Source organism: Carcharhinus amblyrhynchos, unplaced genomic scaffold (genome assembly GCF_965287045.1).
Source record: "Carcharhinus amblyrhynchos unplaced genomic scaffold, sCarAmb.v2.hapA scaffold_43, whole genome shotgun sequence".
NCBI lineage: Eukaryota > Metazoa > Chordata > Chondrichthyes > Carcharhiniformes > Carcharhinidae > Carcharhinus > Carcharhinus amblyrhynchos.
In genome coordinates this window covers 1,214,426-1,231,331 of record NW_027649784.1, presented here as the reverse complement: position 1 = coordinate 1,231,331, position 16,906 = coordinate 1,214,426, and the positions used below count along the sequence as shown (strand labels likewise).

Genomic DNA, 16,906 nt, shown 5'->3' with positions numbered 1-16,906 from the left:
AACAGAGAGCTACAAAAGGACCCAGAGGGGCAGTTTTGTTCACACAGAAGGTGGTGAGCTGCCAGAGGTAGTAGTAGAGGCGGGTACAATTTTGTCTTTTAAAAAGTATTCAGTTACATGGGTAAGCTGGGTATAGAGGGATATGGACCAAACGCGGGCAAGTAGGGCTAGCTTAGGGGTTAAAAAAAAGGGGCGGCATGGACAAGTTGGGCCAAAGGGCCTGTTTCCGTGCTGTAAACCTCGATGACTTTATCTGGAGAGTTTGGGTTAACTTAGGCTGTGGAATCTGATGACTCCCTAAACCAGCTTGTTTTAATTTTCAATCCCTTTTTGACACCACTTCTGTAAGATTGTACATTTTGGAGACGAGATGTGCTGTCCATGTAGTGGTTTAGCCAATGGAGTGGGACGGGGAGAGGTTAAAGTTATTGCTTTGTCCTTGTTCATACTTAATAAAAAAAACTGGGACAAATCTTATTTCCTGACTATTTTTTATTCGTTCATTGGATTTGGGCAAGGCTGGGATTCACTGCCCATCCCTAATTGCTCCTTGAGAATCGTAGAATCCCTACAGTGCAGAGGGAATCCATTCAACCCATCGAGTCTGTACCGACCACATCCCACCCAAGCCCTATTCCCGTAACCCCACACATTTATCCTGCTAATCTCCCTGACACTATACGGTTGGGTCCGTTCTGGTCAATGGTAACCCCCCCCCACCCCCCCCCAGGATGTTGATAGTGGGGGATTCAGCGACGTAGATGGTGGATGGGCTTTGGGGAAGTCAGGAGGTGAGTTACTCAGCAGAGGGTTCCCAGCCTCTGACCTGATCTGGTAGCCACAACTGGCTGGCTCCGGTTTGGTCTCCGGTCAATGGTAACCTCCAGGATGTTGACGCTGGAGAGATGTGGGGGGGACTTCATTGATCGTTACACCCTTGCCGAGATTCACTCTTGGCACAGATGACGATGCGACAGACAGCAAAACGCCTGTAACTCCACAACCACCTCCACCGCCCCCCCCCCCTCCCCCCACCCCCAAACGCTCAGTACCCAGAGACGGAAAGTTCCAGACCTTTTGCCAAAGGGAGCGCTCGGTCGCCAGGCACGAGCATGCTGCCACAAACCAGCAGTTTCCGAGGCTACCCTGGTTGAGATCCCGCGAGCTGATCCCATCCACAAACAGCTGCGGATCCGTGCAAAGTTCCTGCGGGAAGAACAATAATAAAAATAAAACAAACAATCCATTGCTTGAGGGCGGACGGTGGCACAGCGGTTAGCACAGCGCCAGGGACCCGGGTTCGATTCCGGTCTCGGGTGACCATGTGGAGTCTGCACATTCTCCCTGTGTCTGCGTGGGTTTCCTCCGGGTGCTCCAATTTCTTCCCACAGTCCGAAAACGTGCAGCTTAGGTGGATTGGCCGTGCTAAATTGACCTTGTGTGTCTGGGGAATTAGCAGGATAAGTATGTGGGGTAGTGGGGATAGGGCCTGGGTGGGATTGTGGTCGGTGCAGGCTCAATGGGCCAAATGGCCTCTTTCTGCACTGTAAGGATTCTATGATTCTAATTAATACAATTTTGATTTGATTTATCATTGTCACATGTATTGGGGTACAGTGAAAAGTATTGTTTCTTGCACGCTACACAAAGCATACCATTCATAGAGTACATAGGGGAGAAGGATTTGATTTATTATTGTCACATCTATTGTGATACAGTGAAAAGTATTGTTTCTTGCATGCTACGCAGACAAAGCAGACCATTCATAGAGAAGGAAAGGAGAGGGTGCAGAATGCAGTGTTACAGTCATAGCGAGGGTGTAGAGAAAGATCATCTGAATATAAGGTAGGTCCATTCAAAAGTCCAATGACAGCAGCAGGGAAGAAGCTGTTCTTTAGTCGGTTGGTACGTGACCTCAGACTTCTATATCTTCTGCCCAATGGAAGAAGGTGGAAGAGAATTCTACCGCCCTACCCGCCACAGATTCAGAGCGGGTGAGGGGTGAATGACGGAAATGTCTGACGACCTCAGACAAGATTTTCCAGTCACGCTCGAGCGAGGCTGTAAAATCCTGCCTAGGATGTTCAGAGTGCGTGGGCTCCTTAATTATGCTGGCTGCTTTTCCAGGGGCAGTGGGAAGTGTAGACAGAGTCAACGGATGGGACGCTGGTTTGTGGGATGGATTGGGCTACATTCATGGCCCTTTGTAGTTCCTTGCGGTCTTGGGCAGAGCAGGAGCCCATACCAAGCTGTGATACAAGTAGAAAGAATGTTTTCTATGGTGCATCTGTAAAAGGTGGTGAGAGTCGTAGCTGAGATGCCAAATTTCCTTAGTCTTCTGAGAAATAGAGGTGTTGGTGGGGCTTTCTTAACTGTAGCATCTATGATAGAAAAGGATGCTGATTGGGTGGCAAGTCAACTTTGACTGGTGAGACGTCGCCATGGAGAAATTAAGAGGAAGTTCTCAGCTCTCGGGTAATTAAAAAAAGCTCTTGGTTTGAACGTATTAATTTTATTTGCAGAGAATGGGTTCCTGTGTATCAATGTTCTAGCAAGCAAAAATTATGAGCGTGACCCATCATTTTAAAATGGTTGTTAGTGTAGCTACTGGCGCACTCAGGATGGTTTAGCAAGTGCTCTTGAATCACGTCTGGTCAGCCATCAGTGCAGTGCATATTGTTGTGGCTGTTTGAAATTTGGCATTCGTCCTGATGAGTACGAGCCGACAAACTTCAGCAACACCTCTTCTCTCGTCAGCATTGACCCCCCATGGCATTGCTCCTGGTGCGAGAGCACAGCAGGGGGGCTACGCCACCACCCAACTCATAACTACATCGGGGTGTGTTTACAAAGGGAATCGCTGTTGCAATGAACGATTTAGGATATTTATGAATGATTTACGATATAGATATAGGAGGGATGTCCGAGGTAGATTCTTCACTCAGAGAGAGGTTGGGGTGTGGAATGCACTGCCTGCTGTGATAGTGGAGTCGGACATGGTAGGCACATGGAGCACGCCAGAATGATAGGGAGTGGGATGGCTCGATCTTGGGTTCGGACAAAGCTCGGCACAATATTGAGGGCCGAAGGGCCCGTTCTGTGCTGTAATGTTCTGTGTTTTATATTTTTGACATTTGTTGTTGCTCTAAGAATGCCACAAAAAAAATGACAATGACAGGAAAAAGAGTTGGGTGGGCAAAAAATAAGCAGCAAGAAATATTCATGAACACTGATGTATTTAACATCAGAACAGGAGGAGGCCATTCAGCCCCTCAAGACTGCTCTGGTATTCAATTTGATCACAGGCTGATCTATATCCTGATTCCATCTCCCTGTTTTAGTTTGGTAACCCTCAGTATCTGACACAGACACAGATCTAGTAATTGTACATCTGGCATTTTCCTATTGTCTGCATCGACCATACCAAATCTTGGAATCATCTCAAACACTTTGATTAGGTCACCACTTACTCTTCCAGTCTGGGCAACCGATCTGAGTAATCTAACCCTCACAGGAGCAGAGAATCCCTACAGTGTAGAAGAGGCCATTTGGCCCCTCCAGTCTGCACTGACTCTTTACAGAGTATCTTTTCCAGGTCCTCTTCCCCCATTCTATTCACATTACCCCACATATTTCCCATGGCCAATCCACCTAACCTACATATCTTCAGACACTAAGGGGAAATTTAGCATGGCTAATCCACCTAACCTACACATCTTTGGACACTAAGGGGCAATTTAGCATGGCTAATCCACCTAATCTACACATCTTTGGACATTAAGGGGCAATTTAGCATGGCCAATCCACCTAACCTACACATCTTTGGACACTAAGGGGTAATTTAGAATGGCCAATCCACCTAACCCGCACATCTTTAGACACTAAGGGGAATTTAGCATGGCCAAATCGCCCTAACCTGCACATCTCTGGACACTAAGTGTGGCACGGTGGTACAGTGGTTAGAACTGCTGCCTCACAGCACCAGGGACTTGTGTTTGATCCCCGGCTTGGATTATTGTCTGCATGGAGTTTGCACATTCTCCCTGTGTTTGCGTGGGTTTCCTCTGGATGCTCTTGTTTCCTCCCATAGTCCAAAGATGTGCAGGTTAGGTGGATTGGCTGCACTAAATTGCCCCTTAGTGTCAGGGGGGAACTAGCGGGATAAATATGTGGGTTATGTGGACAGGGGCTGGGTGGGATAGTGGTTGGTTCAGACTTGATGGGCCGAATGGCCTCCTTCTGCGCTGCTGAGATTCTACGACACCTCAGCAGGTGGCCATTCAGTCCATCCTGCCTCATACTGGCCTGTTGAAATTTTACAAACCCTTTTCTTTTTAAGTACACCCTTCCCCTGCCCACCCGTACTCCTTGCCTGCGCCTCTCCCCCTCCCACTGTAAATATCGCCCCACCACCAACCACACCCTCCCTGCACCTACCCCCCACCCCCTGCATTGGCACTGTAATCTCACTTGACTCATTGGGTGGGTGCCAACACTAACTTCCTGTCTGGTGGTGGCAAATTGGAGTGGAGGTGGGTTAAGGTGGTGCCAGGGTGGTTGGCGAGGCCTCCCAGGGTTGAACATCTGGGCCTCCCATTCGCTTGCCCCAGGGATGGTCAATCAATTCTTTCTAGTTGTATCACAGCTTGGTATGGGCTCCTGCTCTGCCCAAGACCGCAAAAAAGTACAAAGGGTCATGAATGTAGCCCAGTCCATCAAGCAAACCAGCCTCCCATCCACTGACTCTGTCTACACTTCCCGCTGCCTCGGGAAAAGCAGCCGGCATAATTAAGGACCCCCCACACACCCCGGACATTCTCTCTTCCACCTTCTTCCGTCGGGAAAAGGATACAAAAGTCTGAGGTCACGCACCGACCGACTCAAGAACAGCTTCTTCCCTGCTGCTGTCAGACTTTTGAATGGACCTACCTCGCATTAAGCTGATCTTTCTCTACACCCTAGCTATGACTGTAACACTACATTCTGCATCCTCTCCTTTCCTTCTCTATGAACGGTATGCTTTGTCCGTATAGTGAGCAAGAAACAATACTTTTCTCTGTATCCCAATACATGTGACAATAATAAATCAAATCCTTCTCCCCTATGTACTCTATGAATGGTATGCTTTGTCTGTATAGCGCGCAAGAAACAATACTTTTCACTGTATCCCAGTATATGTGACAATAATAAATCAAATCAAATCCTTCTCCCCTATGTACTCTATGAACAGTATGCTTTGTCTGTATAGCGTGCAAGAAACAATACTTTTCACTGTATCCCGATACAGGCCTGTGCTTCTTCTGATCCCACCCTCTTCCTGAACGCGGATCTCTTTGCCAGGCTTATATTTAGTGATGGGATTGTGCCTGGCCTGGGTGGGTTATTATTAGAGCAATCTCTGTTTGACACGAGGCTCGTGACCGAGACTGGTAGTGCCTCATTTTCACTGCGTATAGACGGGAGCCCAAGACCAAGACAACGAACTCTGCCAGAGCGACGACGCTCCCCAAATAATCAGCTGCCCCATCGCGGGATTCTACCCCCCCTCCCCACCACCCTCCACAGGGCTGCCATCAGAAACCATTGTCTTGTTACCTCCAAGGTTAAGCTCATCTCTCTCAGAATCCCTACACTGCAGTAGGAGGCCACTCAGCCCACCTACTCTCCAGACTGACTCTCTTACTCAGGCCCTGTCCCCTTAACCCCATACATTTACCACATGTAATCCCCCTAACTGAACATCTTTGGACACTAAGGGGTGGGAGACGGAGAGGGTGGGAGACGGAGAGGGTGGGAGACGGAGAGGGTGGGAGACGGAGAGGGTGGGAGACGGAGAGGGTGGGAGACGGAGAGGGTGGGAGACGGAGAGGGTGGGAGACGGAGAGGGTGGGAGACGGAGAGGGTGGGAGACGGAGAGGGAGGGAGACGGAGAGGGAGGGAGACGGAGAGGGAGGGAGACGGAGAGGGAGGGAGACGGAGAGAACGCGCGCTGGCCTGGAACAGACTCGAGGGGCCGAATGGCCTCCCACTGTTCCCACTTTGGTTTCTGTCGGTTTACCAGGTCAGAATAATGAACCAATCCAATTGGTCTTCTTGACTTACACTTGGTCGCTTCCACTCGATGTTCCCAGGAGGGGATCGGGTGTAGTAGATGGAATCGGCTGAGATTGGGAAAAGCGGATCCTCGAACAGGATCTTGTCCCGCTGGCAGGCTTTCCGCAAAGCTCGATAATTCTGCTCCTTGTAGCGTCGCACGCGTTGTGGCATATTCTATCCGCAATGCCCTCATACACATGCACCGAGGCTGTCTGCAAACCACAGTGAGAAATATTACCTTAGCCGTTAACTATCAGTACAGTTTGTGATGATACTATGCCTTTAAGAAGCATATTTACACCAGGTTCCTTGTGAGGGGTGTGTTTTACACTTCAGCTCCTATTACGGTGCCAATGTGTCTGCTCTAGACAGCCCACCTGCTGAGACTGTGGGAAAATTATAGATCCCAGTTATTGGGGCGTTTGTGGGGAATTAATGCAGTTTTGTTTATTTTTCTAGGGTTGCCCTCTGGGGTTTCAGAGTAGGGTTTAATTAAGTCGATTGGCATGTGTTCACAGGAGGAGCTAGGCTTACAGAGGGAAAAAGCAGGCAGTTTCTGTTTAGGTTTGCAAGGAGCAGGAGTTCTCTCTCTCTCTCTGGCGATTACAGATTGGACCCTGCTAGAAATTAGATATCTCTCTCCAGAGGTATTTTGAAGGTTTGCGGACTAGCAGCCCGCAGGTAAGCCTGGTGTTTGCAAATTGATTCTGAACAGGAGAGTTTACGACTAGAAGGAATATTGCTTAAATTGGAACTAACAGAGATAGGATAGCAGTTAAGAGTTGTATCTTGTCATGCATAAGTATTTCATCTGGTACAAATTATGCTATTTATTTTTGACATAGTCAAAGTGCATTCTTAAACAAAGTCCTGGGGGACTGTGTCAGTATTTACAGGGGGGGGGTTCCCTGAGAGAGAGTGTGTCAGTATTTACAGGGGGTTCCCAGGGGGAGAGTGTGTCAGTATTTACAGGGGATTCCCAGGGGGAGAGTGTGTCAGTATTTACAGGGGATTCCCAGGGGGAGGGTGTGTCAGTATTTACAGGGGATTCCCAGGGGGAGAGTGTGTCAGTATTTACAGGGGGTTCCCAGTGGCGGGGGTTGGGGGGTGGGGTGGCGTGTGTCAGTATTTACTGGGGTTCCCCGGGGGGAGGGGGAGGTGTTGTCCCAGGGAGAATGTGTCAGTATTTACCTATATTCTGGGGAGGTGCGTATCAGTGTGTACAGGAGGGGGTGGGGGGGGTGGGGTGGAGCGTATCAATATTTACTGACACACACTCCCCAGTCAGTATGAGTGTCTCCAGTGACAAGCTGGTTTTATTGGAGGGGTTATTTAGCAGGCTCCAGCCTGTCATCCAGATACCAGTTGCTCTGCCTTTGGTTCGGGATGATCCTCTCTCAGGCCTGGTCCACATTCTCCAAAAGTTGCTGTGTGAGGTAGCGAGAGAGAGAGAGAGAGAGAAAGTAAGTCAGTGTGAGCAAGAATGTGTGTGTAAGAGAGAGCGTGAGAGAAAGGGAGAATGGAACTTGTGTGGCAGAGCAAGAGGCTGTGCGATAGGATGTGTGTCCATGCGTGTGTCAGTAGTGTGTGTCCATGCGTGTGTCAGTAGTGTGTGTCCATGCGTGTGTCAGTAGTGTGTGTCCATGCGTGTGTCAGTAGTGTGTGTCCATGCGTGTGTCAGTAGTGTGTGTCCATGCGTGTGTCAGTAGTGTGTGTCCATGCGTGTGTCAGTAGTGTGTCTGTGTCAGTAGTGTGTCTGTGTCAGTGCGTGTGTCAGTAGTGTGTCTATGTGTGTCAGTAGTGTGTGTGTGTGTGTGTCTGTGTGTCAGTAGTGTGTATCTGTGAGAGAGAGAGAGAGAGTGTGTGTGTGTGTGTGTGTGTGTGTGTGTGTGTGTGTGTGTGTGTGTGTGTGTGTGTGTGAGAGAGAGACAGAGAGTGAGCTTTTATTCATTCTTTTTCAGGATGAGGCCCAGCATACATTACCCGTCCCTAATTGCCCCTCGAGCAGGTTGTGGGTGAACTGCCACCTTGAACCTGGCCGATATATTTCCAAGTCGGGGTGGCGAGCGGCTCAGAGGGGAACCTCCGGGTGGTAAAGTTACCCGTGTGTCTGCTGCCCCTTGTCCTTCTAGATGGTAGAGGCGGTGGGTTTGGAAGGTGCTGCCTAAGGAGCCTTGGTGAGTGTCTGCAGTGCATCTTGTAGACGGTACACACGGCTACCGCTGTGCGTGAGTGTGGAGGGAGTGAGTGTTTGTGGACGGGATGCCAATCAAGCGGGGCTGTTTTGTCCTGGTTGGGGAAGACTTTATTTTATTAGTGTTACAAAGAGGCTTACAAATGAAGGGGTATAGAAGACTTGAGGGGAACGCAGGGCCGCGGTGGTGAGGGGGCAGGGGCCAGCGGGGCAGGCAGGGGTGCGGGGAGTTACGCCGGGGCGTGGGAGAGAAAGGCAGGGATGCAGACAGATTGAGGGAGGGACGTGAAGGGATTGAGGGAGCGACGTGAAGGGATTGAGGGAGCGATGCGGAGGGAGGAATATGGAGATACACGGAGGGATTGTTGGATCGAATGGCCATTTTCTGAAAGCGATCACATTGGGTTGGGCTAAAGTGGTAGCACAGCCGGTTAGCACTACTGAGTCACAGCTCCAGGGACCCGGGTTTGAATCCCGGCTCGGGCCACTGTATGCGCAGAGTCTGCACATTCTCCCCGTGTCTGCATGGGTTTCCTCCGGGTGCTCCGGTTTCCTCCCACAGTCCAAAGATGTGCGGGTTAGGTTGATTGGCCGTGCTAAAAATTAGCCCTTGGTGTCCTGAGATGTGTAGGTTAGAGGGATTAGCGGGTAAATGTGTAGCGATGTGAGGGGTAGGGCCTGGGTGGGATTGTGGTCGGTGCAGACTCGATGGGCCAAAGGGCCTCTTTCTGCACTGTTGGGTTCTATGATTCTGTGAAAGCAATGCCGCAGTGTGAGGAATTTGATCTGTGAAGGCTATACTTCATTCCAGGAACACCCACTGCTCACCAAACCCGCCTCAGCTTTCTTTCACAATGTTTGGGTGATGACATTTTCTTACCACATTCTTGTGACTTTTTTTTTAAAGTGACGGAACAAATTGCGTGGGGTAACACGGAGAACGCCTTAGACAATACGGCACACAGCAAGATCCCATCAACAGCGACGAGATAAAGGTTGGGCGAGTCTGCGTTTGTGATGTTGCCTGAGGGATCAACCTTGGCCGGGGCACTGGGGGAACTCCCTTACTTTGAAACCGCACTGGGCGATTTCTACTTCCAACTCAGATGGGGCAGCATCCGTCAAGAACACTCGTGTTGCCAACAGTGCAGCACTCCCTCAGCGCGGCACTGGGTGTGACGCCAGGTTTTGTGCTCAAGTCTCTGGAGTGGGATTTGAATCACAGAACCCCTACAGTTCAGAAGGAGGCCATTCGGCCCTCATCGAGTCTGCACCGACCGCAATCCCACCCAGGCCCTGTACCAATAACCCCATGCATTTACCCTGCTAATCCCCCTGACATTAAGGGGTAACTTATCATGGTCGATCCACCTAACCTACACATCTTTGGATACTAGGGGACAATTTAGCTTGGCCAATCCACCTAATCTGCATATCTTCGGATACTAAGGGGCAATTTAGCATGGCCAATCCACATAACCTGCACATCTTTGGATACTAGGGGACAATTTACCATGGCCAATCCACATAACCTGCACATCTTTGGATACTAGGGGACAATTTACCATGGCCAATCCACATAACCTGCACATCTTTGGATACTAGGGGACAATTTAACATGGCCAATCCACCTCACCCACACATTTTTTGACATTAAGGGACAATATAGCATGCCCAGTCCACCTAACGTGCACATCTTTGGACTGTGGGAGAAAACTGGAGCAATCCCGGAGGAAACCCATGCAGACACGGGGAGAACATGCAGACTCCGCACAGAGTGACGGAGATCAGGGAATCGAACCCAGGTCCCTGGCGCTGTGAGGGAATCGATTGCACTGTCCTCCCGACAGGGGTGAAACCTTAGCAACGAGCAAGCTCTCTGTCAGAGTAGCTGCGTTGCTGCAAGGTAGAATATATCAGAATCCCCTCACCCCCTCTTTGCTGTCATTGTGGCCACACAGTCACTCCCTCAACACTTCCTTTGAAAACTTTCTTAAAAACTTTTGAAAAGTTAGTATAATAGTGGGGAGAGGGGATAGAGGGTGGAGAAGACATTCATTGCAAAAATGACTTCCTCAATAATAATAGATAAATAGTTAGGTAAAGTTTAATTACCTGTCACTCCTGCAAACGCGATTTCCTCGCTGGATGAGTCTTCTACAACAAACTTGCTGGACATAAACCCAGGCTGTGCGATTACAGACTGAGCTGGCAGGGACACCCTGCACGCACACCCTCCCTCTCGGATCGGGGGGACGGTGACCTGCTGTGCGTTGCCCTCGCTGCCCTGCTGCAATCCTCCGGCTGCAGAGAGAGAGCCGCGCTTGTGAAACAAGAGAGAGTCGGTGCAGAATGAATCACTGCCAAGCTGGCCTTTGAACCACGCAGCTTAAACTTCCTGGTTATCGTAAATAGCTGATGTTGAAGTCGAGCCAAAACACACACACACACACACACTCTCGAAAAACGTTTAACCCTTTATCGTCGCAGCTCAAGACGCCGATGCCCAAGAGGAACCGTATTGCGGGCGGGCAACTGTGGTGCAGTGGGTCAGCATGGCTGCCTCACAGCGCCAGGGAACCGGGTTCGATTCCCACCTTGGGTCACTGTCTGTGCAGGGTCTGCACGTTCTCCCTGTGTCTGCGTGGATTTTCTCCGGGTGTTCCGGTTTCCTCCCACAGTCCAAAGACGTGCAGGTTAGGTGGATTGACCATGCTAAATGGCCCCTTAGTGTCCAAAGATGTGTAGGTTAGATGGATTGGCCATGCTAAATTGTCCCTTAGTGTCCTAGGATGTACGGGTGAGGTGTATTGACCATGCTAAATTCTCCCTCACTATACAAACAGGCAGCGGAGCGTGGCAACTCGGGGATTTTCACAGTAATTTCATTGTAGTGTTAATGTCAGCATACTTGCAACAGTAATAAGCTTTAAATTGCCACTTGGTGTCCAAAGATGTGCAGGTTAGATGGATTGGCTATGCTAAGTTGCCCCTTAGTGTCCAAAGTTGTGTAGGTTAGGTGGATTGGCCGTGCTAAATTGTCCCTTAGTGTTTTAAGATGCGAGATTAGCTGGATTGGCCATGCTAAATTGTCCCTTAGTGTTCTAAGATGCGAGATTAGCTGGATTGGCCATGCTAAATTCCCCTTCCTGTCAGGAGGATTAGCAGGGTAAATTTGTGGGGTTACGGGGATAGGGCCTGGGTGGGATTGTTGTTGGTGCAGACTTGATGGGCCGAATGGCCTCCTTCTGCACTATAGGGATTCTATGATTCTGTGTGTTGGTATTTAGGAGCTCCTCTTTAAGGAGGGGGTAATGGTAGCTCAGAAGGATGTGCATAAGATAGATGAGAGTGTTGCTAATCTGCACGCAATGGAGGCCATGAAATCCCGCAGTTTCGCGAGGGAGCAGGTTGGTTGACGACACTTTGACTGGCATGCGACAAACGAGGGCACCCAGTGCCGACCCGACCAACTTCACCTTCCTCCAGGAACCGATCGCGCCGCCCGCCTCATCAGACCCACCCCGAGACAGCCAGGGGGTGACCTCTGGGTCTGGGTGAGGACCATCCATGATGAAGCTGAGAGAGAGAGAGACACTTAGACAGGCGGACTGGTCCCCTTGGTTCAGACAAGGAGGTTGAAGCTGGGCAGATACAAGGTTCCAGTTTACAAGTTCGTACGATATAGGGGCAGCACTAGGCCATTCGGCCCATCGCGTCCGCTCCGCCATTCGATCTTGGCTGATATGCTCCTTGTCTGGAGATGAGGGGGTTAGCTAATGAGGAGAGATTGAGTCGGCTGGGCCTGTACTCATTGGAGTTTCGAAGGTTGAGGGGAGATCTTACAGAGACATAAGATAATGAAGGGGCTAGGCAGGGTAGAAGCAGAGAGATTTCCACTTAGAATGGAAACAAGAACTAGAGGGCACAGCCTCAAAACACGGGGGAGTCAATTTAGAACAGAGTTGAGGAGGAACTTCTTCTCTCAGAGGGTAGTGAATCTCTGGAATTCTCTGCCCATTGAAGCAGTGGAGGCTACCTCGTTAAACGTCTTTAAGTCACAGATAGATAGATTTTTAACCAATAAGGGAATTAAGGGTTATGGGGAGCAGCCGGGTAAGTGGAACTGAACCACTATCAGATCAGCCATGACCTTATTGAATGGCGGGGCAGGCTCGAAGGGCTAGATGGCCGACTCCTGCTCCTTGATGTTCTTACGTCTCCTTTTTGCTGCCTTCTCCCTGTAACCCTTCAACCCATTACCAATTAAAAATCTGTCCAGTTCCTCCTTAAATTGACTCACTGTCTCAGCATCCCCCGCACTTTGCGGTAGTGTTTACAGGCAGCTTTGGCCGGGGTCGTGGCCAATCTCAACAAGCGTGTACAACTTGTTGTGCAAAAATGAAATCATTTCAGAAACAATTTTAAAAAGATATCCTCACTCAGTTGGCCAACCGATCAGTTCTGTATCGTTGGTCAGAATGACTTGAATTCCGTATTGCAAAGTGGGATATAGGAGCATAGGGCCGCAAACACACAAAGGGGCAGAAGTAGGCCATTCGGCCCCCCCAGCCGACTGGGCCATTTGATAATATCTTGGTTTATCCGACAGTAATCTCAAAGCTGCACCCTGCCAATCCCCGGATAAGCTGTCACCCACCTGCCACTTCTGCACCAAGAGCCTCAGCCTTAAGAGCATTCAAAGACTCTGCGCCCACCGGCAGCAGGGTGGCACAGCAGTTAGCGTGGCTGCCTCACAGCGCCAGGGACCCAGGTTCGATTGGTGGATTGGGTCACTGTCTGTGTGGAGTTTGCATGTTCTCCCTGTGTCTGTGTGGGTTTCCTCCGGGTGCCTCCCGCAGTCCAAAGACATGCTGGTCAGGTGGATTGGCCGTGATAAATTGTCCCTTAGTGTCCAAAGATGTGCAGGTTAGGCGGATTGGCCATGCTAAATGTCCAGGGTATGATGCTCTTTCTGAGAGTCCGTGCAGACTTGATGGGCCGAATGGCAGATTCTAACCCGAGGAGATTTTACGACAGGCTTTCAATTCCACATTTTTACTGAATTCAAAATTCGCCATCTGCCGTGGTGGGATTTGGACCCCAGAGAACTGGGTCTCTGGATTATCAACCCAGTGACAATACCACAATATCACCGACCTCCCCCAAAAGCTGAAGGAGATTAGAGACTGGTCTCTCCCTATTGCGTCTCTGTGGGCAGCTTTAGTGCATCCCTCAGCACGTAGTCCCGAGCTTTGGCAATTTAGCATGGCCAATCCACTTAACCTGCACATCTTTGGAGACTAATAGGCAATTTAGCATAGCCAATTCCCCAACCTACACACCTTTGGGCACTAAGGGGCAATTTAGCAAGGTCAATCTTCACAGCCTACACATCTTTGGAAACTAAGGGCTAAGTTAGCATGGCCAATTCACCCAACCTGTACATCTTTGGACACTAAGGCACAATTCAGTATGGCCAATCCATCTAACCCACACATCTTTGGGCACCGAGGGTCAATTTTGCATGGCCAATCCACCTAATGCACACACCTTTGGAGTGTAGGAGGAGACCCATTAAGACATGGGCGGAGAACACACAGACAGTGACCCGAGGCCAGAATTGGACCGGTGTCCCTGGCGTTGTGAAGCAGCAGTGCCAACCACTGTGCCGCTGTGTCTCTGTTTGTCGTAAGGTTTTCATGGCGAGCGGCAGCACTCCCTCGATGCAGCGGACTGGGAGTGTGGATTTGTCTTGCTCTGGACCCCTGCTTGAATCCAAAATCTTCCAACTCAAGAGGCAAAGAGTGACGCAGGCACAAGAATAGAACTCTTTCAGTTCTCAAGAGAAGATATGCATGTAGTTCAACTGGATTCTGCCCAGGCTGTGGGCGATACACTCTTGCCTCCCAAGGTATGCACAGGCCACTCCCTGATTCAGAATGATGCAACTATTAGCTGGTTAAATATTGAACCAAGCAGAAACAGGCACACCCAATGAATGTTGGGCCACAGCACAAAATAAAGGAGTAGCAACAGCTCAAGTGGTTTCAAGAGGAGCTCCAGTCCGACACAAGGATTGAGGAAGTACAGAGGGGAGGCAACGGTCCAGTGGTATTATTGTTAGACTATTAATCCTGAAACTCAACGAATGTTCTGGGCGACCCAGGTCCAAATCCCGCCACGGCAGATGGTGGAATTTGAACGCAATAAAAAAAAAATCTGGAATTTAGAATCGACTGACGACCTGTTGTTGGGAAAACCCGTCTGGTTCCCTTTCGGGAAGGAAATCTGACGTCCTTACCCGGTCTGGCCTACGTGTGACTCGAGCCGCAGCCAATGTGGTTGACTCTCAACTGCCCCTCCAAGGGCAACTAGGGATGGGCAATAAATGCTGGGACCAGCCAGCGACGCCCGTGTCCTAGGAATGAATTTAAAAGAAAGATGGCTTGACAACGCCCAGATGATCAAAGGATTATTAATGAATAAAACTATCGCATCGATGGGGCCATTTGGCTATTGAGGGAAACCAGTCCGTGGTTTGTTTGCTGAGAAACTAAAGCCCTGGTCCAGTTACACAGAGATTCAGGCTTATATCAGAGTTTATAATTACTGGAATGAATCTACAACCTTTTTTTTAATTCATCCGTGGGACATGGGCGTCGCTGGCTGTTCCAGCATTTATTGCCCATCCCTAATTGCCCTTGGAGGGCAGTTGAGAGTCAACCACATTGGCTGTGTCTCTGGAGTCACATGTAGGCCAGACCGGGGTAAGGACGGCAGATTTCCTTCTCTAAAGGGAACCGGATGGGTTTTCCCGACAACGGGTCATCAGTAGATTCTTAATCCCAGATATTCTTTAATTGAATTCAAATTCCACCATCTGCCGTGGCGGGATTCGAACCCGGGTCCCCCAGAACATTACTGATAATACCTTGAGCACTGCTGCCTCACAGCACCAGAGTCCTGGGTTCGATTCCCGGCTCGGGTCACTGTCTGTGCTGAGTTTGCACGTTCTCTCCGTGTCTGCGTGGGTTTCCTCCGGGTGCTCCGGTTTCCTCCCACAGTCCAAAGACGTGCTGGTCAGGATGCACTATCCATGCTAAACTGTCCCCTCAGTGTTACCCAAACCGGTGCGCGGTGCAGTGACCAGGGAATTTTCACAGTGGCTTCATCGCAGCCCCGACTTGTGGCACTCATAAATAAACTTGAACTTTGATTTCACTCCAACAAAAGCTAAGTAAAGGACACAAAACGGTTACCTAACACAAAATGGACTCTGGGAAGGGACATTAAGAGGCACTGACTTTGGGCACAGACAGTACACAAAGAGTTAAAACCTGTAATGTTTAAATTACTGCAGGAAACAGGTCAGACCTTGAGGCACCTTAAACTTGAGATAAAAGCAGACCCAAAACCATGAGTTTGATAACGAGATCAGCCACTGATGGGGCGGGGGGATATAAATACATAAATGTATATCACAAAATCAGTCATTGATAGAGACCTAACTGCATAAGTGTATCTGCTCTACGTACAATGATGTGATAACTGTCATTGTCCGTACTATTATCTAAAAAGTATAAAAGATGCTCAACTACCATTGTGTAGTTGAGAAGGCGACTGCCTGTACTGCGGAGTGCCAGCGCTTCTCCCAAAGCTTTGTCCGAATAAAACTGTTTGTTGAACCTCCAAGTCTTGACTCCGAAGTGGTGACTTTCCCACAACGCTTTAACTAGGCCATCTCCTCCCCAGCATACCTCAGATTTAATGCCTGCGTATATTTAACCGAACTGTTTCCATGCCCTTTAGAGCGTTCCCAACTCCTTCATCGCTCACCTACGTTCTCTTCCTTTGAAACACAAGGCTATTTTTGAACGCAAGTGCAGCAGTCTATTAAATCCCAAAACCTGCGTCGCAGTGGAACTCATTATTCAGCTAGTTTCATGGTTCTCATGGGTGCAAGAGTTGACTACAAGAGGGCACAGATTCAAGGTGAGAGGGGGTAAGTTTAGAGAGGCACAGGGAAAGTTTTTCACGTAGAGAGTGGTGGGTGCCGAGAATGCGCTGCCAGTGGAGATGGTGGAAGCAGGCACATTAGCAACATTCAAGGTGTATCTTGATAAGACACAGGGAACGGGAAGCAGAGGGATAGAAACCTCGTATTGGGACAGGCTTGGTGGGCCAGAGGACCTGCTCCTTTGCTGTATGGTTCACTGGAAATCTCACTGCTCCTCTTCTGGGCAGGTGCTCTTGCCAGCAGTTCTATTAACCCATCCATTGACTCTGTCTACACCTCCCACTGCCTCGGGAAAAGCAGCCAGCATAATCAAGGACCCCACGCACCCCGGACATTCTCTCTTCCACCTTCTTCCGTTGGGAAAACGTTTGAGGTCACGTACTAACCGACTCAAGAACAGCTTCTTCCCTGCTGCTGTCAGACTTTTGAATGGACCCACCTCGCATTAAGTTGATCTTTCTCTACTCCCTGGCTATGGCTGTAACACTACATTCTGCACTCTCTCCTTTCCTTCTCTACGAACAGTATGCTTTGTCTGTATAGCGCTCAAGAAACAATACTTTTCACTGTATCCCAATACGTGAGACAATAATAAA

General features: G+C 49.5%; 1 protein-coding gene across 1 annotated transcript in view; it reads right to left on the bottom strand.

Annotated features, from left to right (window-relative positions):
- LOC145337092 (calpain-5) overlaps window positions 1-10,671 on the bottom strand; it is a 28,234-nt gene extending 17,563 nt beyond the window's left edge. Inside the window, exons 1-3 of the mRNA XM_080181842.1 lie at window positions 10,406-10,671; window positions 6,103-6,308; window positions 1,075-1,206 (exon numbers count right to left, since the gene is read on the bottom strand). Of these exons, the coding sequence (XP_080037968.1) occupies window positions 1,075-1,206; window positions 6,103-6,267 (297 nt within the window). The 5' untranslated portion in view covers window positions 6,268-6,308; window positions 10,406-10,671. The remainder of the gene's footprint in view (window positions 1-1,074; window positions 1,207-6,102; window positions 6,309-10,405) is intronic.
- Between the last annotated feature and the right edge of the window lie 6,235 nt (window positions 10,672-16,906).